The sequence below is a fragment of the Dacryopinax primogenitus genome (genome assembly GCF_000292625.1).
Source record: "Dacryopinax primogenitus strain DJM-731 SS1 chromosome Unknown DACRYscaffold_5, whole genome shotgun sequence".
Taxonomy (NCBI): Eukaryota; Fungi; Basidiomycota; class Dacrymycetes; order Dacrymycetales; family Dacrymycetaceae; genus Dacryopinax; species Dacryopinax primogenitus.
The window spans coordinates 68,179-92,018 of NW_024467202.1; the positions used below are offsets into that span (position 1 = coordinate 68,179).

The following is a 23,840-nucleotide window of genomic DNA, read 5'->3' on the forward strand; positions in this document are numbered from 1 at the left end:
CGGGAATACTGGTGGTGATGTATGAATGAAGCAGGCGCAGTCGGTCCGCAGGGGTCAATGTGGCTTCACCCACGGGTCGTTCGAGAGCAGGCATACTAGCGGCGCTTACACTGTGGAGGAAATCCTCGGTTCTCTGCCGGTCCACGAGCTCCTTCATCTTGTCCCATGAGCAGCGAACAAAAATGAGGAGCTCGCTCGGGGTTGCGCCGGACTTGCCGACAGCCTCGAGCCCACCTGCGGTGAGCTGGGAGAGGAGAGAGGTATATGCTCGTTCTGCATCTTCCGACTCAGTGCGGGATTTGGGTGAAGTACGGAAGATGAGGATGAGGTCGACGGGAGATGGTGTGGTCATCTTGTTGGTTGTTGATTGTTGTGCTCGTCGTTGAGAGACAGGATGCGAACTAGCGCCGACCACCGAACGCGTGGAAGAGGGACGGAAAGAACGATCGCCCCTCTTCTTGGGTGACATCACCGCCCCATTGCTCCCGAGGACCCTATGTTTGCAGGCGCCGAAAATAGCGCGCCCAACTCGCTTAGTAAGCGCCCAACTTGGTCCATGTGAAAACGTGACCAAGCCGCACCGGTCTGAGGGTTTGTTTCCGGTGCATGTGATAACCGGTTAACGTTGGAGATCATAAGCAGCACCGACTTCCCCGCATCCGCGTCTCCTCTCTCTCAGCCAGCTCTGCTGAACCTCTCCTCTTCCTCCTCGACCTCCTTGTTGTCTCCTGTTACTTCAACTAGTAAAATGGCACAGTCTCGCCTCTCTCAACTCACCAGCCAGATATCTACCAGCCTTGGTGTGGGCAAGGCAAAGCTGCTCATTCCCTATGACAATGATGTCGTGATCGTCGCGGCGAAGAGGAGCGCTATCACAAAGGTACGTTCGCAGCATTACAAATCCAGTAATATTCTCATATGCAGTTGTTCAGGCGAAGAAGGGTGGATTCAAGGATACTTGCCCCGAGGAGATCCTCTCTGGTGTCCTTCGTGCCGTCTACACCTCCGTCAACCTCGATCCTTCTCTGATTGAAGACGTCGCGGTTGGGAACGTTCTTCCCCCCGGTGGGGGAGCCAGTGCAGCGCGTATGGCCTCCCTTCACGCCGGAATTCCGAATACTACAGCTGTCAATACCCTTAACCGCCAGTGCTCCAGTGGCTTGGCTGCCGTGAACCAAATCGCAAACGAAATCAAGACCGGGCAGATCGACATTGGCATTGGTGAGTCTCAAATACCGGTTGTATGCTCTAATATATCCTAATTAAATTTCAGGTGCCGGTGTCGAGAGCATGACCAAGGGTTTTGGTCCTCAGTCCCTCCCCACCGAGTGGTCCGAGGCTGTCCTGTCGAACCAGGAAGCCGCCGACTGTCTCATCCCTATGGGCATCACCTCCGAGAATGTTGCAAAGGAGTACCGCATCTCCCGTGAAGCACAGGATGCATTCGCTGCATCCTCGTTTCATAAGGCAGCTGAAGCCCAGCAGGCTGGAAAGTTCAGGGAGGAGATCATCCCCCTGCAAGTTAAGTGGATCGACCCTAAGACCGAGGAGGAGAAGATCATGCTCGTCGAGGCCGACGATGGCATTCGTGGGGGTGTCACAGCCGAGTCTTTGGCCAAGCTCAAGCCTGCTTTTGCGAAGGACGGTACCACTCACGCGGGTAACGCCTCCCAAGTCTCTGATGGTGCCGCTGCCGTCCTCCTTGCTCGCCGTTCAGTCGCCAAGAAGCTCGGATTGCCCATCCTCGGCAAGTTTGTCGCTGCCGTCGCTGTTGGTGTACCGCCTAGGATCATGGGTATTGGCCCTGCTGCTGCTATTCCAAAGGTGCTCCAGAAGGTCGGTATCAGCAAGGACGACGTCGACTTCTATGAGATCAACGAAGCCTTCGCCTCGCAGGCTGTTATGAGCGTGGAATCCATCGGCATCCCGTTCGAGAAGGTCAACCCTGTAGGCGGAGCCATCGCTCTTGGACATCCTCTTGGTGCCACTGGTGCAAGGCAGATCGCGACTGGATTTTCACAGGCCAAGAAGACCGGTGCGAGGATCTTCGTCACCAGCATGTGCATAGGAAGCGGGATGGGCATGGCTGCCGTGTTTGTCAACGAGCAGTAGTCGGATCAAGTTGCTTCTGCAATACATCACGTCAGAGGAGCTACTGTAGCAGGATGGATCGCATGTATTATCGATAACAATTGCATTTCGTTGTCCCGTCAAATGCACACCAATGTCTCCTGCTGGGACTCTTCTACCTCCGGGACGCAAGCAAGGCAAGTAGCTCATAAACCCATGTCATAGATTCATATGGCTTATTCTACTGTACAACAACATTTGGAAAAGGCTAGGTATTAGTTCAGCTATCTTTCGTATGAGAAAGCGGACACTTTGCTTGATGACAGTCATAGTCGAAAAGATCGGCACTAGAGCCCAATTGAAAGCCAGAACACGCAAGAAGCTCACCAGCAGACCCAACACCTCATGCCCAAAGAATGGGCAGGGAACAACCTGCCAGACACCTCCGCGCTGAGAAAGCTAGGAGGGCAAACCACTGTTTAATCATCCCCCGTCAGGTCAACCGGACACGACTCCGTCCCTCCAGTCCAGGTCTGCATGTCAACATCCATCCCACTATCCTCCATACCGTGCGCGCCGCCACGCTCCAGCCTAGGCTTCTTACTTGAGGACACCCACTCAATTTCTGCTGATCGTTTCCTCAGCCAAGGACCGGTTGGGTTCTCAACCATCCGTGTAGCTTGTGACTCTGGCTTTCCTGTGTCGAAACCATCGCTACTCGGCACGCATCGCACTGACAACGGCGTTGTATGCCTCGGCAGGGCGCCTCCCACAGGCGCAGGCGAGAGATATCGCACGTTCTCCCCCTCCACACCCTCGTCGAAGACTGTGAACGTCTGGTAATACGGTCTTGTCTTGGTTTGCCCATGCCGTTGTTTGCGACGTTTTCCGCGCATCGAGGAGCCGGGTTTGCTTAGTGCGGGAGGGAGCATGGATGCGAGGTACATCTCGATGTCTACAGGAGGGGGAATGTAGACTGAAGTGTCGCTCGAGCGTCGAGCAGGTGGCGGGTTGGTCGTTCGTACTGGCTCTGGCTGGGGAGGTTGAGGCATGTCGACCCGCTGCGGAACGACGGGAGGAGGTACAACAATCGATGCAGATGCAGCCGGCTGCGCGGTAGATGGCGTCGAGGTCGAGGCCGCGCTCTGAGCAGCAGCCTCGTTCAATCTCGAAGCCTGGCCAAAATACTGCGGACACAGCTTGCTAACAAGAAGTCCCGAATCTCGGTGCGGCATGTCGGTCAGACTCAAACGAGTAACCTCGGCCACAGGCGCACTCTGAGCCTCTCCTAGGTCGCTAGAGGCAGGTTGAGCATTGTTGAACCTTGCCGCTTGGTTGAAGTACTGTGGACATAGTTTCCGCACCAGCAGATTAGAGCCTCCCGAGGCACTGGTGTTCAGGCTCGGCCATGGGAGGTTCTGACGGGCACTGGCCTCTTGCGCTTGATTGAACGGTTGGTTGAAGGGATGAAGACGGGCACGGGCCGCTTCTACAGCCGCTTGTCCGGCTTGGGAGGGGTTCTTGTGCAGGTTGAAAGTGTGCGAGGGCCAGGTGGATGTAGGGACTGCGGGACGCTCTGGAGGCGTGCTGCTTGATGGCGTGGGGTCTTGTGTTCCTGTTGGTTTCGCTGGTGTTGGGGCTGCTGAAGTAAGGGCGGGAGGTTGAGGTTGAGTCACGGATTCGCCTTGGAAGTGAACAGGTCCGCTCGGCGCTGTCGGGGGTGTTACCGATGGGGAAGACACAATGGTCCTGTTAGATCCTGGTGACCCATGCGTCTGTTGAAGACTTGCGAGGGCAAAGATTGCCCCCTGCTCGCTTGGGGTAAAGGAGAATATATCACGTGTTGGTGCTGATGCTACGGACGGCGAATTCAGGGGCTGGGGCGGCTCGTTTTTACTTGCTATTGCTTCGGCCAACAGCATATACATGTTATCGGCGTGCCATACGAGCCTCCTGGGCGATAATGACAACGTGTCAGTGATCATAAACCGTGACATAGCGCGATCACATACAGATAGTCATCCGCGTCCTTCAAGTAAACACACCTGGTGGAGTCAAGGTGATCGATCAGTATCGCCACGGAATCTAGCGATATCTGCACCAGTGACATATGTTTCCTATACTCCCAGTCGGGCTTATCCCCCGCAGGCTTGGGGTGAAAGACAGTCGATATGTAGATATCGCGAACGACGGGCATGCTCTGAGGCCCATAGCGCGTCAAGACGTGGTTGTTTAATACCTCGGCGAGATCCTTTGACAGATCAGCAAAACTTCGTGCGACAGGCTGCGGGCAAGCCCATTCCACGATGATACACGTATATTGCTTCGATTCGATTCGCTTGGGCTTCTCCAGGTTCAGAGCACAGATGTCGGACGGGAGGGCGGCTACGAGCTGCTCCTTGCTGTGGGCATCGCGGGCAGCGATATGGTGCTTATAGGCGAAGGATGGAAAGAGTCCGGGAGGGTGCCAGGTGCAGTCTGGGGGAAATGAACGGTGCACTAGCGCGCAGCCGCAGAACATCTGCTCGGGGTCTGGTTCTGCCATCTGCAAGGTGGTCGAGGTGGTCGAGGAGGAGGAAGGGATGATGCGCGCGCCAGTCACCGTCCAATGAGATGATGAGCCACTGACACGGATAACGGAAACAGAAGGAAAAAGAACGGCGCGTGACGTGGAAGAAAAGGAAAATTTCATTTTAGGCCGAAGAAGCCGTTCTTCCGACTCAAACAAAGTTGCAGAAAACGTGTAAGAAGGGGACATCTGCCTCCGATTGGCCCTTGAACTGCCTTTTTGAGATGACTATCAAAGGAATGAAAGAAAAGAAGCAACAACTCGAGGCATCACGTAGGCTTTGATATTGGATCCCCGTTAGACGGCGTATCTGTTGGACGTTGTGGGTGACGTATCTGAGACACGTGACCCAGTTGCCCTAGTTACCATCATCATCACCATCACTACTTAGCTCTTTACCAAAAATGCAGTCAGAGTCATTGCTATCTACCTCCTAGGCCTCTGCCTCATTCGCTGTTTCTCGTTCTCTGTTCCCGTACCTCGTTTGCGTCCCGTATGCTGCATTGATGAATTACTCGCTCCATCCGATAAACGTTTCTTTAAATTATTGAATTACTAGTTACAGCAGATCGATCCGATCTTCTACCGCGGAATGTGCGTCCATTCGCCGCAGAAGAGAGTAGCTGCGATGTGTGAAGGATAAGGTGGAAGAAGCGAGAAGTGCCGTCAGTTGTGTGCCCTGCTTCTCTTTCCAACTCTGATCCCCTTCTTGCACATCTGGCACTTGTACACCTCATATCCTTGCTCACTCCATTGCGCCAACATGATGTATGTCCTCGAGAGGATATACAAGTACTATCGTAGCGTTGAACCCAGAATGTTGGCCGAGTTCAACGCATCTAGTTCGCTTCCAGCCCGGTCACTCTCCCAACACCCCCATTCCTTCCCCATTCCCAGCAATCCAATACCCAAACGTCGTTCCCATCGCCCCACTATTTGGAAAGCCGAACAGCGACTAGAAAGAAGATAACAATGACATGAGGCTGCTCTATCGATGAACGGGGCTGAAGTTCGGGTGGCTGGCTTGTCCATTGGATGTGTTAGAGGATGAGCAGGTCATGGGCGTTTAACGGACCTGGTTGTACGTCTCTTGGTGTACCATCAATGCGCCGCATAGTTCTCATCACCGCCCTCGCAGCGCTCTTCTCCGCGCTAGCGTTTCTCAGGCTTGTCCTCTTCCCGTCGCCCTCCTCTATCTCCTTCTCCATCCCAGCCTATGCAACCCCGCCTTCACAGCAATACACCTCCCTCCAACGAGGGCACTGGGAGCCGTCCCCTCTCTCCTCACACGCCGCACTGCAAGCTCAATTCGGTCCTCTGGGTCCTTCCTGCTTCCCCATTCCCTCTCCTTTGCGCAACTTAAGCGCAGAAGAACTGCATGCAGAGGGGGAAGCGCGCAAGGTCGTGGTGAGCGGGTGGGAATGGGTGCCAGAAAGGGGGAGGATGAGGCCTTGGGATGCAGGACGAGTGCTTAGAAGGCTTGTCAATTCCGAGCGTGGGCTGTTGTTAGTCGGCGGTGAGCACTTTCTTGCAGAAGGTAGGCAAACACTGACATCCGCACAGATAGCATCACAGGCCAGATGGCAGCCACCCTGCACTCGATGCTTCTCCTCCCACCCCTTTCCCAAAAGACACCAACACACATCCCCCTCCTCCTGCCCAGTACCGAGCTCAGCGGCCCGCCACACCACGCCCTCCTCCGCCTCTCCCTCACGCTCAACCCCTCCCATCCATTTACCGCCTATCTCCGGCATGCCCACCCCTTTATCCCGTCTTCCAGGTTCTCTAATCCTGTCGTCGGGTTTCTGAGGAACGATCTCCTCCTCCCCTTCCCTGAGATTGAAGCTCTGTTCCTTTCCCAAGGCATAACAGGCTGGGTAGGCGAGCAAGCCGGGTTCTTCGCGCAGCAACCCTGGTTCTCTGCACTCCCCTCCTCCCCAAGCTGGGAAGGGGAACAGCCCTCCCTTCTAATCCTGAACACGGGTGCCCACTGGACTCCAGACCACTTCTACATGCCTGCAGGGGAGTATATACAAGGGTACGCAGCGCTTGTGCACTCCCTGGCTCCTCGGCTGCTGGCCAATCCCAAACTGCACACGGTATACCGTACGATCTCCCCCCCTCACACCGGCTGCTCGCGCACATCCGGCCCCGTATACCCAGCCCAGCCTCCAAATCCAAAGCAGTCAAACCCAGCCTGGGGATGGCTGGCCTTCCCCCTCCTGGACACTCTCTGGCGGGAAGAACTAGACGCGCTCGCCCCTTCCGGCATTACTCAGGCTGGGGGGAGAGTAGGATGGCTAGATGTAGGGGAGATGGCAGGCCAGAGACCGGACGCGCACCTCCTTGCGGTGACCGAGGGAGGGGAGGTGGACTGCATGCATTGGTATGGAAATGGGGTGGTGGGGGAGTGGGTGAGGATGTGGTGGGAGATGGTTGAGGACCCGTGATGATTGTCCTCTTGCAGAGATGTTCCATTTGTTCCATGTACGTGTAACATTATCTGTACATGTAAGTATATTGACAGTTGTGATGACACCCAGCATCGCGGAGGATCCTCGTACGTGATCAAGGACGTTTCTCAGATGAGATCTCCCTGTAATGTCCCAGTACTTGCATACAATACATTGCTGTGACCCCCCCCAAAAAACCAAGCATCTGTCCACAACGGAGCCTCCACTCCCCCTAGAGGATATGCCAAACCATTTTCGCCCATGTCCCCGGCACTGTAGGCCCATACCAATGCAAACAATCTCCCTTCCCATCAAACCCGAGCACATGATCCTCCGGTCGCTGCGCACTCATTTCCCTCACATCTAAAATGTCCACTCTGCCACCAGCACTCCCCTTCCCCTCTGGGGCAGCCTCGTCCAGCTGCTCAGCCCACACCTGATCCAGAACAGGAAAGTGCGCCCAGCCCCAATCATACTCATGCGCCGGGTCTACAGGCAGGCCGGGAAAGACCGGCGCCGTGTGCTCGTAGCAGTTCGTATGGGGTGAAGCGGTGCCCCGATATACAAGGTGCAGCTTAGGTGTCCCCAGCAACTCGGGCAATAGATGCCGCACTACGGCCCGGTAGCCTTCGGTATACGCTGCCTGGGGCACGCCCCATCTTGCGGGGGACCAGTGGGCACCAGTGTTGAGCACGAGAACGCTATCCTGTTCTCCGTCCCAGCGCGAGGGGTTATTAGGCAGCCGGACGCGCCAGGGAAATTGGGAGGCGAATGGCCCGTACTCAAACGGAGCATGCGTGAACCCCACTTGCTCGAACACAGGCTCCAGCTCAGCGTACGACAGCAGGAGGTCATGCCGCATATACTGGACGATAGGCTCTTGAAATCTCTCCTCGAGGATGTGGGGAAACTGTGCGCGGAGCTCGGCGTATAGAGGGTGGAAAGGATGGAGAGTGACATTCATGTGATCGATGACGACGTGTGTACCAGTGGTGTAGTGCGCGCTAGGAAGGATTGCAGGGTAGGAGTTGTCTTCGGATCCGGGAATGGGCAGGAGCAGCATCGAGTAGAGCACGTCCGCCATTTGCCCTGTGAGGGAGTCTATAAGAGGTGTCGCGGTCAGTTTGCGGTGATCATAAAGTGGATATAGGGAAAACGTACCTCCAACAAGGAGCATTCCGCGCTCTGAATTGACCAGCCGTGCGATGAAGTTCCGTACATTCCACTCTCTCATCTTGGCTCCACCAGGCAATGATGGCACCCATTCCCAGCTCGTGCAGCGAAGTAGCCGCTCCCGACCGAGTTCTTCTCGTTCTGAATCTGAAAGGAGTTGCAGGTCTTCTCGGAACGCAGGTAGGCAGTAGTGTCCATGCGAGCCCCAGAGGGTGTGCAGCGCGGGCAATGATCCAGGGGGAGAGGCGAGCTGGTGCCAGCGGCCGGAAGAGAGTGGCCGGTATTTGACTGAAGGGGGGAGGGTGGTTGGTTTGGGAGGCGGAGGAGGCAGGGATGAGGAGATGACAGTTGGCTCTGGGGCGGAGGTCGAAGATAAAGATTGAGCGACACCGGGGAACAGAAGCTGTTCAGCCGTGTGCCGCGCTTCCTCTGAATCGGAGGGCTCGCTCACTGGTACAGAGACAGGAAGGTTTGTTTCATGCTCGAGCGGCACATGAGCAAAGGAGAGCCTACTGGGCACGGCAAAGGAGTATTGCGCCGTCGCTTGATGTCTGACGTAGAGGATCACAGCCAGGACAGCCAAGAGAGGAAAAAGCAGCGCTCGTCGACGATTTATTAGAGGAGGCATCCTTCCAGATTCCAAGCCAACTGCCGTCTTGGGGGGGGGGGGAGAGAACAAGAAGAGAAGGGGGGAGAGAGAGAAAGTTGCGGGCGCTTTACGATGGCAGCACATAAATTGCTCTCAACAGCCTGGGGGTTCTGTCAAAGTCTGCAGAACAGCCTAGGCGCATCTGTCGCCATCTGTCATCCACCAGAAGAAGAAGAAAAGCCCCAACGGCGCTTTGGCGGCGAGGCTGAATGGGTTGCGGCGAGGAAGGACTCGGAGGGGTCGGCGTCCGGCTATCGCCCTCCGTGGCGCCAGGCCCTTAGCGTTACGGCAGGCAGAGTAATATTTGAGGTTTCCTGAGCATCCAGGAGGTACCGTTGCCATAGATTGGAAGGATCAGCAGCAGATGTCTGGCAGTTATTCCATTGTTCTGAGCAACACTGATAAACATTTGGGAAGGTTGACATGTGGCGCCTTCTTCCAAAGAAATTCTTTGGATTATTGGAGCACGTGACTTGAACCCTGGTGCCTGCCAAGCCCAACCATATCCTTTCAACAGATAATAGTACTAGTGAGAGGAGTACGTAGTGGAGGCAAAGGATGCCAAATACAGCGTTGGGAAATTGCACAATACAAATTTCTTTCCCTCAGCTGAAATACCATCAACAGTCCAAACAGCCATTACCAGCCACCCGTTTTGTGGTAACGGAAGCGCTTTTAGTTTGAATTGATCCCGTGCACCACTTTGATCGGAATCAATCTATCAGGCTCTGTTCCTTGTTGTTTCTGCTTAACTTCTTGAAGCTGTACTGTACAATGGCCCTATGTTGTAACAAATCTTGAATTACATCTAACTGGTATTTATGAGTCTTCGGGATCTGGGACTTGACGGATTGGCTTTGCAGCCCCGTGTTGCTGCTATTCTCACAAAATTGGTTCACGAGCGAGACGAGTTGAAGAAGCGGACACGGCACGACAAAGCTCGAGTATACTCGGTATTCTGCGGATTGGTTCCGGAACTGAGTCCTTGTTCAGATACAATCATTACAGCAAGAGGTGGAAAGGGTCACTTCGCTTGCTGGGGACTTGCAGGATTCCTTGCGAGATACCTCGGATGCCCTCAGCGAGACCAGACTTGATCAACGTAAACAAACAAGTTCTTTGGCCCGATCCAACACTCTCCTCACACAACGGATTCGCAATCTTGAATCTACTGTCGTTGATCTGCAGCTCGAGAGAGATCGCTTGACCGAAGCTGTTGAAAGGCTGATTGAAGAAGCTGAAGGGAGGATAAGTTCTCATGCCTCCTGGCCTATGCTAAATCCCTTTTGCAGTGCACGGGCTTAGAAACCTGTCTGCCCATTGTGTTCTCCATCGACTTGACCCGCATGTCAGTTCACTGTCGTACGATCGTCAGCTTCATCCTGCAAATGCCTTTGATCAGCCATCTGAAGAATATGCCGCATCTCTTATTTCTTCCCTGGCAAGGCGGCTGGACGCAACACAGGATGCAATGGAAGCTTTTCAGGAAGACTCAGAAACTAGCGTTAGCATCCAAATCTTTCCTCCTTTACGGTTGCATCTGACAAGTGAAAAGATTGCAATCTTGGAGGCTCGAGTAGCAGATCGAGAAGCACAACTTTACGGGTTCCTGGTGTCATCCGATCAGACACAGCCAGGGTCGCAGCATTCACAAGGGCAGCTGCATCGGCCACTACCGGTTGAAGCATCTCGAATATCCGGAGTGCGCACTGATATCCTTCAATCTGAGCTCGAGGACGATGTGCGACGTATTGCGCAGAAGGTGAGCCATGAGTCTAATAGGTCGGATGTCTTATCAATCTTTTGCATCAGTTAGAAGAAGTGAGAGCATCTGTGTCGCACATCACTACAAGAGATTTGCCGGGAAGCGTGCTTCCATCGACTGTGCTCGCGAACAACATATTGGAAGATCTAAACACCCAACCACCCAACTTTTCTTCAGAGACAATGGACGCCCCAGAACCTGGTAATGCGCTCAAACTGGAGATCACCCCGAAAGAATCAATGCAGCCGCTGCCTACTAGTATGAGCCCCAAATCGCCGCGACGCAAATCGGTGCTGAAGGACTTGGATGCTGAGATTGGCCGACTGACAGCGGATCTGCATGACCTTGAGCTAGAGAGGGAAACAATCTTACGAGTGTCTAGCAACCCTGTTGAAACCAACGACGTGAGTTGTTTGCTGTCATACTCCCCACACCTCATATTCCCCCAGCCTGCGACTGGACAATTCCCCCAACATGAAGTTGGACTCGGTATCTCACTTCATCCACTTTCCGCTGCATCACATGACAGCCCCAGAGCGCCAGCTCAGGAACCTGGACCTCCATCCCCTCAGCCGCATCACGCGCCGCTTCCCATATCCCCGGAGGACACGACCCTCGCCTCCTACTCCGAGGACAAAAGCCGTGAAATGACGCCGGAGCTGTTCTCTTCTCTTTTTGTAGACCGATTGGAACTCATCGATCCCGCGAAACTTGAACAACAATTGGTAGACGCTCAGACGGCTCTGATCGCGAAAGAAGCTCATCTCCGCCGCCTGCAAGCCGAGCTCGAAACCATGCTCGTCTATCCACATGGTTAGGTCTCACGCAGTGCATCCAAGGTATGTCTGTTCATTCATTACAAGCATACAAGCATACGAGACTAACGGGTATCCTACAGTCCAAGATTTGCACGCCTAGAGGGCAATACCGATTTCCTGCCGTTTGACAGGAGAGTTGAGAGCTCTGATACTCTTCCTTCTGGCGATTTCGCTCTGCTTCGCCCTTCTTTGGAGCTCCATGTTCGGACGAGCAAGCCCGGCAGCAGCCTTGAGTCCCAGAGACCGCCTGGAGGAGGTCCTAGTTGCGAGTGAATGTTTCCTAGGCGATGGGGTTCCAACAGCAGCAGCAGCATTGCGCCTCTCGTTAAGCTTGCTGATGACGTGAGCGCGCGAGATCCTCGGTTTACGCTTCAAGCCCGTTTTGGAAGGAGAAGGCTTTGCAGGAGAAAGATGGTGGAAGAAGGGCTTAAGAGGGGAGGAGAACCTGAGTGACCCGGGGCGGGGGACGGAGGCGGTCGGCAGGCCTCGCTTAGATCGGATGGTCAGAGGGGTGCGGGGAACGCCAGTCTTTGGGGTGGGGAAAGCTTGCGCCTCCGTGGGGGGACGGAAGGGGGAGAACGGCTCTTCAGGCCGCAGCGTAGCTTGCATACGCGCCAGAGAAGAGATTGTAGGTGCATGTAGAGTAGATTTCTTGGCTGTCAGAGGTGGTTCGCGTTCGCCCTTGTTCATTTGTATCTCTTTCATCGCAGCATGTGCCCTGAATGCGTCGTTCTTAGCCACCTGCGTAGCAGGGAAAAATGGCATGTTCTCCTTGTCGCCCTTATCATGGAATGTGGGGGGAACCTTCCGCACCGGCCCGGAGGGGATGCGCTGTTTCGTCGCGCCCGTACTGTTAGTCGAGCTGTTACTGGCGGTACGCCTTGTATCAGCGCGCGAAGCCGACGGTGTCCTCCCGGCCACGGCCAAGGGCCGACCTTGAGCAGCCGAAAGCCCTGCATAACCTTTCTTCGTCACATTCGGAACCGGTACAGGGAGCGCAGTTGGAGGAAGGACGTTCTTGGGCTCGTGTTTCTTCTCCTGCTTGCTGGGATGGCCGTGCTTGTCACCACCCTGCGCACTCCCGCCTGACCCGGAGGTCGCTGAGACTGGCACTTCTAGGAGGTTCAACATCCTCGGCGCGGGAGGTACAGGCATCACTTTCATCCCTGCCTTTACCGTTGTCCCGGCGACTGTGCTAACTGGGCCGGTGGAGAAAACACCTTTGAAAGCGTTCGCGGTCCGGCCTAAGAAAGTCGGTTTCCCAGGTGCAGCCGTCGTCGCTGTTCCCGTCCCAGCCGTAGTGCCCGTACCCCCTCCGGTAGTCGACAAAAGGTCCACCGGCAAGCGAGGCAGGCTCGGCCGGCGAGTTAACGACCGCCTCCTGAGAGCCGAGTCTAACTTCCTCCTCTGAGCAGGGGTGTCCCTCACCCTCACCCAGACTTCCGCTTTCCCTCCCGGGACAGCGGTTGGTGCTTCGCTAGTCCCTTCCTGCATCTTCCGCCTTTTGGCCCTTTGCGCGCCTTCGTCCTCTTCTCCATCTTCGCTCCGTTTAGCCGCTCCTGCTGTCGTAGAACCAGTAGGCGCGCGAGAAGGAGCAGAGATCGGATGGGTAGACTTGCGTTTCTTCTGAGCTTGTGGTTGTTCTTCCCTCACACCAACACGAGACTCCGGCCTGCGAGCTGCATAGTGGGTAGCGATAGAGTCCATCCTTTGCCTCGTCAGCCCGTGTCTCCGTCAACATAAAGCAGAAAAACACTAACAAATTGAAGCCTTTCTGATGACTCTTCTCAAACCTTGTCTTCTTCGACTGTTCTTCTTGCCCAGCGCTTTCCACCGCCGCGATACTCTCCCAGTCCCCGCCAAAGCTTTTAGTAGGGACCGCTTTACCTCCCGCTGCGACAACCCGCTTGTTGAGCTCGTCCAGTACGTTTCGCGTCACTTTCGTAAACTCCGCCTTCGATACTCCCCTCTGTGGCGAACCGAATATATACTGGAATGGGGTTGACGCCTCCTGCGCGGGCGCGGGAGGGGGCGTATAACCTTGTCCAGGCTTGTAGGGGGAGGGGAGTGGGTCAGTTGGCTTGTGCAGCCTACGCGGGGACGGGAACACGGAATGCTGGTCCGCATGGGCGGGGAAGGCGCCCGGTAACTCTGGGTCCAAAGGAGGGTACATGCGAGGAACGTCATCCACTTCCTCCCTGAGGGTCTCGGGCAAGACGGGGAACATAGAGCTCAGGAGCTGGTGGCTTTGGTCTTCCCGAGCGGGACTGTCTTGAGCACGTTGGGAGGAGACAAGTCGGATTGTTTGCGCTGGAGAATCGGTATTGGCGAATTGAGGAGCGGGGAGAGGTCCGAGCTCGTCGACTTGCATCATACTGCCGTCGATGTTGGTGTTGGTGTTGATACTCTGTGCATCTGGTGCACGCGGGAGGAGGAGCGTCTCCAGGCTATCATTTGGCAGGGAAGGCTTGAAATCCGCCAACTCTGCGTGTGTGGAACGTCCCGATCCCCGCTTGATACCCATAGCCAACTTCAAAATCCCTGTTCCTAAACTCGACGCTGTCAAATGTAAGGGCTCGCAGAACACAACACAGCAGAGGAGAGAGGCGTACATTTGGGTATCAATGTTGTTGTCTGGGTGCCTGTGAACAGCGTGGGAAGAACTTCGATGGTCCTTGCTCTCGGTAAAGAAGGAGAATCACCATCAAGTACCTCCCATTCCTGGTCCTGGTCCTGCACTTCCTGCATCTCCTGCGGTCCGACGACCAGCGGTCTCAACTTCGCCACCAGATCGGTGTTCTACCCAGAATGAGTCAGGCGAGAGAGAAGTATGATGAAATTTAGGACGTACCTTTCCCTGAACCTTAACCCCGTGTTGTTTACACAATCTCACAATCTCTGCTCGCTTGAGGTTGTCGAGCCAGTCCATGGTTGGATGCAGTGATATGACACGGGCGACGTCAAGGAGGGTTGAGACGCGTAGGGCAAAGGACGCGCTGAATCACGTGCATAACATGTGATGGTTCATTAAGTAAGCATTTATTTCCAGCACTTTCTCGGAGGGACGTCGCACAACTTCGAAGAAAGTCATCGGTCACAGTAAATAAGTAGTTCAAATTTCTTCTCCCTCCTTACTTCCTTTACGCGATATGGAGTCTCTCTTGCACTGGGCTATCCAACACTCCGACACCACTACCCCTCCCACCACCTCAACACTCGAAGCACAAGCCCGTCTCCGTTCGCTCGACCCTGGTATAATAGAAACCATCCTCGGCCAACCCGATGCGGCCAAGATGCGTCAATCACTCGCTCTAGCGCAGGACCAGGGCCGGTCAAGAGCAGAGAGGGTCCAGGCTCTGGATGACCTGGAGATGCTGGTAGAGAGCTTGGATAACGCGAACGATCTTGCTCCTCTTGGTTTATGGAAGCCGCTTTTGGGGCTGCTCCAGTCAGAGGAAGAAGAGATCCGACGAGCAGCGCTCTGGGTCGCAGGGACGGCAGTGCATAATAATCCTCAATCTCAAAGTGACTTCTTGGCGCTGGACCCGCTCCCGGCGGTATTGGGATTCGTGAGAGATGGGGAGGGGGAGACGAGGGCCAGGGCGGTTTACGCGCTAAGTGGTGCTGTGGGACATAACCCGACCGCCGTGGGACGGATGGAAGAGTTGGGAGGTTGGAGAGTTTTGAAGAACGCACTGGAGGGTACGTTTCTTGAGTTGAGGTTTATTGCTGGTACTGACATGGGGCAGATCCGGCACCGAAAGTGAGAGTCAAAGTCGCTTTCTTGCTGAACACTCTTCTCCTCCTGGATACCCCACAAACCCAGGATCAAGCCCACGCGTACGCGCATGATACTTCCGTAGCCCCCTACCCCCGTGCACAAAAAGAGTTCACAACTCAAACAACAAAAGGCCGAACCCGCGCAGCGTTCAAAGCTGAGGGGATCGTTGATACACTGATAGAGATCCTTTCCCGGGAGGGAGAGGAGGAAGAGGACTTGAGGGAGAAGACAGGAAGATGTTTGCTTACTTTCCTGGAGGGTGGGGATGACGCATGGACGGGGGAGCAGAAGGAGACTCTGAGGAAGGCTCTTGGTGTCCATTCCGGAGGGAAACTGGGCTTGGACCAGGAGGAATGGGAGCGGCTCACGGGGAGTGTACGTTGAACAGCCTCCTATCTATCGTTGAGCTTCAGTGTACTTTAACTCCAGGCTGCGAGGTGCCTGCGTCGGATGTGATCATAATACATGTAATAAGCATAAAGATGTGCAAGTTGTACATGGTCCCACTGTAAAGATCGTTACAAATCCCTGCCCCCAACCGGTCTCTCCCTGTATCCCATCTCAGTCCGTCCATCCCCCGGACTTACAAACCGAACCCCTCAGCCCAAACATCCAATACATCCTTCCCCTGCATCTGGAACGCCGCCCTACAAATCAACGGTCCATGAGCGTTCCTAACCCCCTCAATAAGCACCAGCTTCTTCCCCCATCCAAGCTTGTTCAGCTGTTCAGCACAGCGCAGCTGGAGGGAAGTAAGCATTGGCTGCTCCCCTGCGGAGGCAGCGAGTGCGTTTTCAGCGGGAAGGGGCCCGTCGGAGCCGTCTGACGTCGCAGCGAGGGTAGCGAGCTGAAGGAGGGAGGCGGAGGACGAGGATGTGGCAGGTTTGGGGAGGGTCAGGGCGTTGTTGTTGTTGCCGTTCATTGGGGGGCTGGGGGTAGGGGCGGGCGTGGTACTCTCACTGGAGCCTTGCTCCATTGAGCTGGTAGGTGTGGACCAGCCCGACATCGACAGTGACATGAGCGTCGGCCGCCTACTCAGCGCGAGGGAGGTGTTGTCTTCCCACTCTGAGTCGGACTCGAGCAACGCTATCCGCCTGCGGGACTCCCGTGTAGCTGCTGAGAACCGGTAAACTAGGGCTAGGAGTATGATGGGGGCTACGAAGGGTACGAGCAAAGGGGAGAGAGCGAAGAATACCTGTTTTCTATTAGTTAATTCTGGGGGTGGTAGGGGAAGGGACACACATAGTTGTAAGGATAGGAGAATTGCAAGTGAGGGGGAAGGACGGGCCTGGTAGGATAAAGAGATCGAAGGTATTCCCAGGACATGATCGCAAGCTGGGGCTTCTCTACTGGAACGGGCAGCTCCCACTTTGTGATCATATGCGGGTGTTTAGGGTCAAATTCCCTGTTCCGCGTTAGCCTATCAAGGATCGGGATGGGAAGAAAGCGTACAGTTGGATCCCGTTAGACTGATAGTGGAAAAATGGGTCGTGCACCTCGATCGCACTCGTTACGTAAGGGACGGTCACGTCTCCTGCGGCGTTGGCATAGACCTCTCTCCTCGCAAATCTCGCTAATCCCCTGTAGAAGACTCCTTGCGGGTCTGCCATCACCTCGAGTAGTGGGCGACCTGAAGTGCCCCATTGGTCGATGGCGTAGAACTGCTCGCCTGTGCGGGACAAGAAGCGCGGTCCAAGGGTGTAGGTGAGGGAGCTGTAAAAGGAAGGATAACGGGGAAGGCCGATGTGCGGAGTTGCGAAGGTGTAGAAGGCGCGGGGCTCGACGCGGGAGAAGAAGTTTCGCGTTTCTAAGATACTGTGATGGGTCAGTTCAGGGCTTAAGAGGTGCAGAAGCAGACGAACCCAATGAGATAGCGAGCGATGAGTCCACCCAACGAATATCCAACAATACTGAGTCGCTGGACGACCTTTCCCTCCCGCTCCAGCTTATCCACATAACTCAGAAACTCATCCGCGACCCTTTCCGCACCCCAATCCACCCCGTCGTACGTATGGTTTCCCCTGTTAGCTTCAGCGACCAGCACGTCTAACAGGGGTTGTCCGGGCTTGATAGAGGAGGCGGGAAATTGCTCGCGTAGGCGGGAGGCCATGTTGGAGAGATGTTGCGGGTCACCCCACATACCATGCACGAGGAGGACGAGGTGGACGGGCTGTGGGGATACAGAGGCTGGGGTGGGGCTGGTGTTCTCCATGAGCTCAAGGGGTGCGGCAGGCGGAGAAAGCGATATAAGCGGATTATCCATAGGAGTAGTAGTAGGCATGATTACTTCTGTAGCGGACTGGATTCGAAGTTTAGGTTGTTCCTTCTTTCGTTCAATGAGATCGGAACAGTTGTAAAGTGTGGTTGTCAAGTGTCTAAGCAGCAAAGAAAGGAGAGTTCGATATTAAGTAGTATCCAAGTGCACACACAGGAGATTTCAGCAATTAGAGAAGAGGAGGTGCTTAAGGAGTCAAGCGTCAAGTCCGTGTCAAGAGGAGAATTGCTCCAAACAGCAGTGTCGGGGTAAAAGGAGAACGGCCCCTTGCTCTGCTTATAGTACGCAATTTCCGGTTGACCCGACAGAAGGGAAGCGCCCGGGGCACAGCCACACGGCAATGACGTCTTGCCCCTCGGCTATGGTGCGGGCCGTACTTTGGAGCTTGAGGAAAAGGCGAAGAATTTTCGGCGTTATGTTTCTCGTGGAATGTATTAATACATAGAATACTCGTACTCAGCCAAGGGTTGAGAAACTCCAACGACTGAAAACCAAGCTGCGGCATAAAGGAGCGTACGACATTCAAACAGACACGAACCAGCTCAGCCACAGATGTTCGGGTACTCCCTATCATCCGGGTCTGATGAGATCCACCCTCCAGCTAAGCCAGCAGAGTACGACCAGTCATCCGCATCCTCGTTCTTCCAACACCAGTATATCCATCCCTGCGCCTCCCATTAGCACGCTCCAAACAGCCAAAGAAGATCACTCACATCACCCTGCTCGTACGTGCTGACCTGCGCCTCCCAGAACTGCCTCAAGAACGTCTTGTACTCGCTCGAAAACGTACTGCTGCTCCCACTCTGACCGTAACAGTTCCCAATAGCAGCCGCGCCATCGCCGTACGACCCGTCGTAGCGTGACCCCATCCCTCGTCCGTTGATGTATGTCGCGCAGTCGGTGGAGGCGGTACTCCACTCACCGACGATCGTCCAGAGGTCGTTGGATGCTAGATTACCCGCGTTTGAGCAGGCGTTCGATATGTGGTCATCCCAAGACATCTCGAGATAATAGTCTTCGAATACTTGGTAGATATGCTATTGGCTCATAAGTTTCTGTCCATAGCTCTCAAATGAACACGCGCACCGTGTCCATCATGACCCACGACCCGCCATTAGCCTCAGTCAAGAAGCCAGACCAGTATGAGAAGCTCTGGAACGCATCGTGCAAAACGACCACCAGACTCCCGTCGTTCCTCACGGTCGGGTACGTATCCGTGTAGTAGTTCCTGGTTGTATCGAGCAGCTCCTGACTATAATACCCCGCAGGTTCGTTAACCAGCTCGATAGCGGTAACGACGCCCTGATACTGCGATTGACTGAAGTCGCTGCTCATGGTAGCGATTATTGCCTGAGTGCGGGTCACGTAGTCCGCATTATTCTGCCAGTTCGGATTGCCCCGTTCGCCGGAATTGTCGTACCCGTTCTGCGAGCCAGGTACACCGTGCAGGTCCACGAGAACCTTGATGCCGTAGTTCCCCGCCCAGCCTACAGCAGTCTTAAGGTAATCATATTGATTCAGGTGGAAGTACGGTTCCCCTCCAGAAGTGTCGAACGCCCAGAAGCCGATGGGGATACGCACGTGATTCAGCCCGGCTGCGGCGATGGCTTCAAAATCTGATTCTTGCACCCACGAACCCCAGTGGTTCCAGAGGATGTTCGCGCCCGTGTCGTAATCCATATATTGGCCAAAGGTCCACTCGTCGACGATCGCGGAATTTCCGGTGTTGTCGAAGATTGACGGGGTGATCCATGGTTCTGTGCACGTGTGAGCATTGGAGCACCGAGAGGTGGGTGGAGCGCACCTAGGACCAACCAACCGCCTAGGTTCACACCTCGTACCTTGTCGGTGCCATACGCAAATCCAGGATCCCGCTTCGAAAGTGTGGAGTTTGTGTTGACCCAAGCTGGGGCGGCAAACGCGGTGCCTACAGCAGCGATAAGAAAGAAGGAGCGGAGTAGTCCCATGGTTGGTATGCCAGAAGCGGGGAATGCAGGCAGCCAAGGGGCTGAGGGGTAAAGACCGGCGGGAAAAAAGAGTGCTATATACCGCTCGCGAAAGAGGGGCGAGCAAGGTACTGAGAGATCCGAGTAGGCGCGCACAAGTCAGCTGCTGCTAATTTTCGAGGCGTTAGGAGAAGAGTTGTGGAAGAATCCCGCTTTTAATAGGATAGATGGACGAAGGAAGAAGGGGAGGGTATTGATCATAGTTCGTTGGCCAGAGTTATATATGATTATCCCCCAAAGTGCGGCAGTGGCAGGGCCAGAGGGCGTTGTGTACCAAGGCGGTAACCGTGCCTTGTTGTCAACGTGTTAGGGCGATGTTCTAGCCAATGATCTGCGTGCATCCCAGAGCTTCGGATAACAAGAATAGCCCTCTCTCATAATATCACACCATGTTGATATAAACTGAGGTGTAAACGGAGCAAATGTTGGAGGAGTTGTCTTTAGAGTCGTGCCTTGCTCCAGTGGAAACGGTGCGTACTGAGGACCGTTGGGTTCATGTTACAGCGCCTCGGTGCCAATAGGCGAATGCCACAGAAATAGCAACTTCGCGTGTATACTAGCAGGCTTAGCGCCGAATATAGCTGACCAGATGAGTTATGTGTTCCGCGTTAGGATGAATACACCAAAGTTCAACCGAGCGCAGGCCTTCGTTTTGTGCGCCATCGGACCATGATGCGGTCGCCTGCCCGTTAAGATCCATGTTCCACATGGATTCGCAAACAAAAGTTGTCGCCTCGTGGTCGGCACAATCTTCTAGCAGAAGATGTAAATAGAAGCAGGGAGATGATCGTCGAGCATGTTGACCGGTGGACGCGTCCAGCGTTTTCTGACTCTGACGGTCACATCAGGTATGTGGGACCCAAAACAAGGTGTACCCCTCTTCTTCGGCGGTTGGGAAACGAAGAACGGCGATCACAATGTAATTGGGGAGCGTGTCAGGTGCACAATGATCGACCGATATTTTCCATCCAACAATTTGCGTCGACACATGCGCTTCCATTCCCCCTCTCCGAAGATTCACCTGAGCCGATCTCCTATAACCCAGAGGAATCACTCTACTACATTCCATGTCTGCTCCTAAAGAAGGCCATCACGATTTGCTCGCTGGTCGGGTGACCTAAATCGATCTGCAATGAGGTACTCGTTTAACAACTTTTGACGACATTCGTCTGTCCTCCAACATCCTCATCCGTATTCCGATCTCGGATCAACCCTGTCGAGATAATAACTGCCTTCTTTACTTAGAATTCCATGTGGACAGTTGCCCCATCCGTCGATGGGGCTCTCGATGGGGCGAGGTTAACATCATATCAGCCTTGATTGCAAGATCTAGCTAATAACAATGTGATACAACAGTGTCCGCGAGTACATAATACGAAGGGTACAAATGAATGGGTCATACTTAGCATGATTAGTTGACAACCACGAAAGCCGGTGCCCAAATGGCAGCAGCAGCAACAGCATCGACGTTCGCGAACGGACCGGCCTGGTCAGTGACAGATGCGATCGTCAGGCCGTTCATCAGGTGTTCGTCGAAGGGGAAGGTAGCCTCGATTGTAACAGTGGTGTCATCGGCACAGACGTAGGTAGCAGGGACAACCACAGGGTTGTTCAGCTGGTTTACGTAGACGACGTTGTATGCCTTGCCAGACTCGTACTTGTCCTTAGCGAGCGAGAGGCGGACGTCCTCAGTCTTAGCTATGGGCGTGTCGATGAACGTGACCTTCTCGAACGTCTTCAAGTCGGCAGCAATGATGTCGATATTGGGGCAGCTCGTAGGGTCAACGAATCCTTGCAGCGCGGTGAATGCGAAGTCACGGTTCGAGGCGGTGGTGAACGGAAGCTCGTCAGGCACACGACCGAGGAGGTACCGGAAGAAGCCGTTCTGCTCGCCCTCGTTAGCCACAGCAGCCACAACACCACGTGTCAGGCCAGCATCGCCGTTCTCTGCGAAGAGCGTCACGACATCGCCAAGGACACCAAAGACGTTCGAGGTGAAAGTCATCGCGAGCGTGACAGCTTCCTCGAAGGTGGACACGGGGAAGTTGTACCGAGTGCAAGGCTCGATCGCGGTTTGGTTGAAGTGTGCGAGGGCATTGACCGCGTTCAGGTTGTGCAGCTCCTCCACGTGTTGGGTGACCGTGAGGAAGTTGACAAGGTAGTCGTAGTCGACCCAAGACGGGACTTCATATCCCGGCACGTGGTTGGTCACGTTGGCGAGGAACTCCTCGAAGTAGACAGACTCGATACGTTCGGCAAAGTCGATGAGGCGGAGGTTGACGAGGCCCTGTGCGGAGATGTTTGCAGGAGGCGTGGCATTCGAAAGAGTACCATGAGCCTCGACGAAGATCTCTTGTAATTGTTCGGGGCTCGGGGTGGGGAAGCCATCAGCGAAAGGGAAGGGAGAACCAGAGCTGCTGCCAGAGTTCGGCGCGCTGTAGTCCCGAGTGGCTGGTGCGGCAGATGCGCTGAGGGCAGCAAGACCGATAGTAGCGGCGGTGAGGATTGAGCCGTGCATTATGGGGATGATCTAAAGTAAAGGAGTAGGTGATGAGGGAATTAGGCGGCTCAAAGCTCGAGTAGAGTAGAGTAGTGTTTGATGTCGTATTGGAGACAGATCACCTCAGCTTTTATACCTTCTCAATCCAACATCGAGTATTTGTCACCTCACGGGAACGTGAGCTTGGCAACGGCGTGCTTTACGAGCATAGCATAGCAACGTATTGCCATAAAACGATATTCCGAGCCACCGTAAGACGTGAGGAAAGTAGAGGCAAACTGCGGCGAGAAGAGTAGACTTAAGACAATCGTTCGCGGGCGCTCGGGCATGGTTGATGTTTGCACTGCGTGACACTGCCTTGACCTGATTGTGTAGGGGATGATGGGCACCGTGTTGTCCGAGGAGTCCCTGCCTTCGCAAAGCACGAAACAACCCCCTTGCCCGAGCGCTAAATCCGGTCGGCAAGTTGGACGCATGAAACGAGTGGAGGAGGCAGAGCATGTTTGATGATGACGACGAAAATAACGGTTGTGTGTTGACCGGCGGCACGGGAACTAAAATTTTTCACATTATCTTATCTCATCACATCTTCCATTCCTTCGAAAATAAAACAAGGCATTACAGTGCATGCAAATTGTCAGTCAAAAGTGTTTAGTCCACAAAGTGTCTCCATCTGGGTGTGCCTAAACATAAACTCATTAGTTGACGACAATGAAGGCTGGGGCCCATATAGCGGCCGCAGCGACAGCATCGACGTCGGCGAACGGCCCGCTGCCATTCACGACAGCGGCAATGGTCAACCCGTTCAGCAACTGCGCGTCGTACGGGAAGGTGGCGCTGAGAGTCACAGACGTGTTGTCGGCGGAGACGTAAGTCGCAGGCTCGACAACGGGCACGTTAAGCTGGTTCGTGTAGACGACACTGTAGTTCGTCCCGTTCACGTATTTGTCACTGGCGACAGCAAAGCGGATCGTCTCGGTTTTAGCCTCGGGGGTGTCGAGCAGCGTGAGTGCGTCGAAAGTCTTGAGATCCGCAGCAATGATGTCGATGTTCGGGCAGGAGGTCGGATCGACGAAACCCTGCAGGGCAGTGAACGAGAACTCACGCGTTGACACGGTCGTGAACGGCAGCTCGTCGGGGACCTTGCCCAGCAGGTAACGGAAGAATCCGTTTTGCTCTCCTTCATTGGCCACAATTTGGACGATGTGCCTCGTAAGTCCGACATCTCCATTCTGAGCAAAGATCTGCGCGATCTCGCCAAGCAGGCCAAAGACGTTGGAAGTGAACGTCATCGCAAGAGTTACGGACTCGTTGAAGTTAGACACAGGGAAGTTGTATGTCGTGCAGGGCTGGATGGCGGTCTGGTTGAAGTGCGCCAGAGCGGTGACGGCGTCCAAGTTGTGCAGTTCCTCGACGTGCTGGGTGACATTGAGGAAGTTGACAAAGTAGTTGTAGTCGACCCAGGATGGTAGTTCGTAGCCAGCCACTCCAGTAGTCACATTCGACAAGAACTCCTCGAAGTAAACAGCCTCGATGCGCTCGGCGAAGTCGAGCAGGCGCAAGTTGACCAGACCTTGTGCGGAGATGTTAGCAGGTGGGGTCGAGTTAGAGAGCGTGCCATGAGCGTCGATGAAGATTTGTTGCAACTGGGCGTCGCTGGGATTGGGAAACCCGTCTGGGAAAGGCAAGGGATCGGAGCTGTTGGTGTCGCGCGGCTGAGGAGCAGCGTATGCGGTGATGGCAGAGCCAAAGAAGGCGGCGGCGAGGAGTTGGGTGAACAT

At 54.7% G+C, this 23,840-nt stretch overlaps 9 protein-coding genes across 9 annotated transcripts; 2 read left to right on the plus strand and 7 right to left on the minus strand.

Annotated features, from left to right (window-relative positions):
- Nucleotides 1-182: 182 nt before the first annotated feature.
- DACRYDRAFT_14580 (thiolase) lies at nucleotides 183-2,112 on the plus strand (the record flags this gene model as incomplete). Its single annotated transcript, XM_040771045.1, has 4 exons — nucleotides 183-355; nucleotides 745-880; nucleotides 933-1,221; nucleotides 1,274-2,112. 4 exons carry the CDS (start codon nucleotides 183-185, stop codon nucleotides 2,110-2,112), a joined length of 1,437 nt encoding a protein of 478 aa, XP_040630342.1.
- A 235-nt stretch (nucleotides 2,113-2,347) lies between these two features.
- Nucleotides 2,348-4,615, minus strand: DACRYDRAFT_114851 (uncharacterized protein; the record flags this gene model as incomplete). Its single annotated transcript, XM_040769892.1, has 2 exons — nucleotides 2,348-4,023; nucleotides 4,083-4,615. 2 exons carry the CDS (start codon nucleotides 4,613-4,615, stop codon nucleotides 2,550-2,552), a joined length of 2,007 nt encoding a protein of 668 aa, XP_040630343.1. The 3' UTR covers nucleotides 2,348-2,549.
- A 2,047-nt stretch (nucleotides 4,616-6,662) lies between these two features.
- Nucleotides 6,663-8,921, minus strand: DACRYDRAFT_21043 (uncharacterized protein). Its single transcript, XM_040772202.1, has 2 exons — nucleotides 8,254-8,921; nucleotides 6,663-8,193 (listed from the first exon to the last, which is right to left on the minus strand). The coding sequence occupies exons 1-2, from the start codon at nucleotides 8,891-8,893 to the stop codon at nucleotides 7,325-7,327; spliced, it is 1,509 nt and encodes a 502-aa protein (XP_040630344.1). The 5' UTR covers nucleotides 8,894-8,921; the 3' UTR covers nucleotides 6,663-7,324.
- Nucleotides 8,922-11,593: 2,672 nt separating this feature from the next.
- Nucleotides 11,594-14,426, minus strand: DACRYDRAFT_105613 (uncharacterized protein; the record flags this gene model as incomplete). The annotated part of the gene is made up of 4 exons (XM_040768117.1): nucleotides 11,594-13,205; nucleotides 13,258-14,056; nucleotides 14,110-14,296; nucleotides 14,349-14,426. 4 exons carry the CDS (start codon nucleotides 14,424-14,426, stop codon nucleotides 11,594-11,596), a joined length of 2,676 nt encoding a protein of 891 aa, XP_040630345.1.
- A 220-nt stretch (nucleotides 14,427-14,646) lies between these two features.
- On the plus strand, nucleotides 14,647-15,732 carry DACRYDRAFT_114854 (ARM repeat-containing protein; the record flags this gene model as incomplete). Its single annotated transcript, XM_040769893.1, has 2 exons — nucleotides 14,647-15,199; nucleotides 15,247-15,732. 2 exons carry the CDS (start codon nucleotides 14,647-14,649, stop codon nucleotides 15,660-15,662), a joined length of 969 nt encoding a protein of 322 aa, XP_040630346.1. The 3' UTR covers nucleotides 15,663-15,732.
- A 129-nt stretch (nucleotides 15,733-15,861) lies between these two features.
- DACRYDRAFT_49650 (DUF676-domain-containing protein) lies at nucleotides 15,862-17,490 on the minus strand (the record flags this gene model as incomplete). The annotated part of the gene is made up of 4 exons (XM_040774923.1): nucleotides 15,862-16,473; nucleotides 16,521-16,683; nucleotides 16,731-17,093; nucleotides 17,141-17,490. The coding sequence occupies 4 exons, from the start codon at nucleotides 17,488-17,490 to the stop codon at nucleotides 15,862-15,864; spliced, it is 1,488 nt and encodes a 495-aa protein (XP_040630347.1).
- A 472-nt stretch (nucleotides 17,491-17,962) lies between these two features.
- Nucleotides 17,963-19,520, minus strand: DACRYDRAFT_77060 (glycoside hydrolase; the record flags this gene model as incomplete). Its single annotated transcript, XM_040776247.1, has 4 exons — nucleotides 17,963-18,218; nucleotides 18,267-18,590; nucleotides 18,640-19,310; nucleotides 19,358-19,520. 4 exons carry the CDS (start codon nucleotides 19,518-19,520, stop codon nucleotides 18,096-18,098), a joined length of 1,281 nt encoding a protein of 426 aa, XP_040630348.1. The 3' UTR covers nucleotides 17,963-18,095.
- Nucleotides 19,521-20,856: 1,336 nt separating this feature from the next.
- On the minus strand, nucleotides 20,857-22,093 carry DACRYDRAFT_21046 (uncharacterized protein). The gene has a single exon (XM_040772203.1). The coding sequence runs from the start codon at nucleotides 22,075-22,077 to the stop codon at nucleotides 20,971-20,973; it is 1,107 nt and encodes a 368-aa protein (XP_040630349.1). The 5' UTR covers nucleotides 22,078-22,093; the 3' UTR covers nucleotides 20,857-20,970.
- A 664-nt stretch (nucleotides 22,094-22,757) lies between these two features.
- On the minus strand, nucleotides 22,758-23,840 carry DACRYDRAFT_105618 (uncharacterized protein; the record flags this gene model as incomplete). Its single annotated transcript, XM_040768118.1, has 1 exon — nucleotides 22,758-23,840. The coding sequence occupies one exon, from the start codon at nucleotides 23,838-23,840 to the stop codon at nucleotides 22,758-22,760; it is 1,083 nt and encodes a 360-aa protein (XP_040630350.1).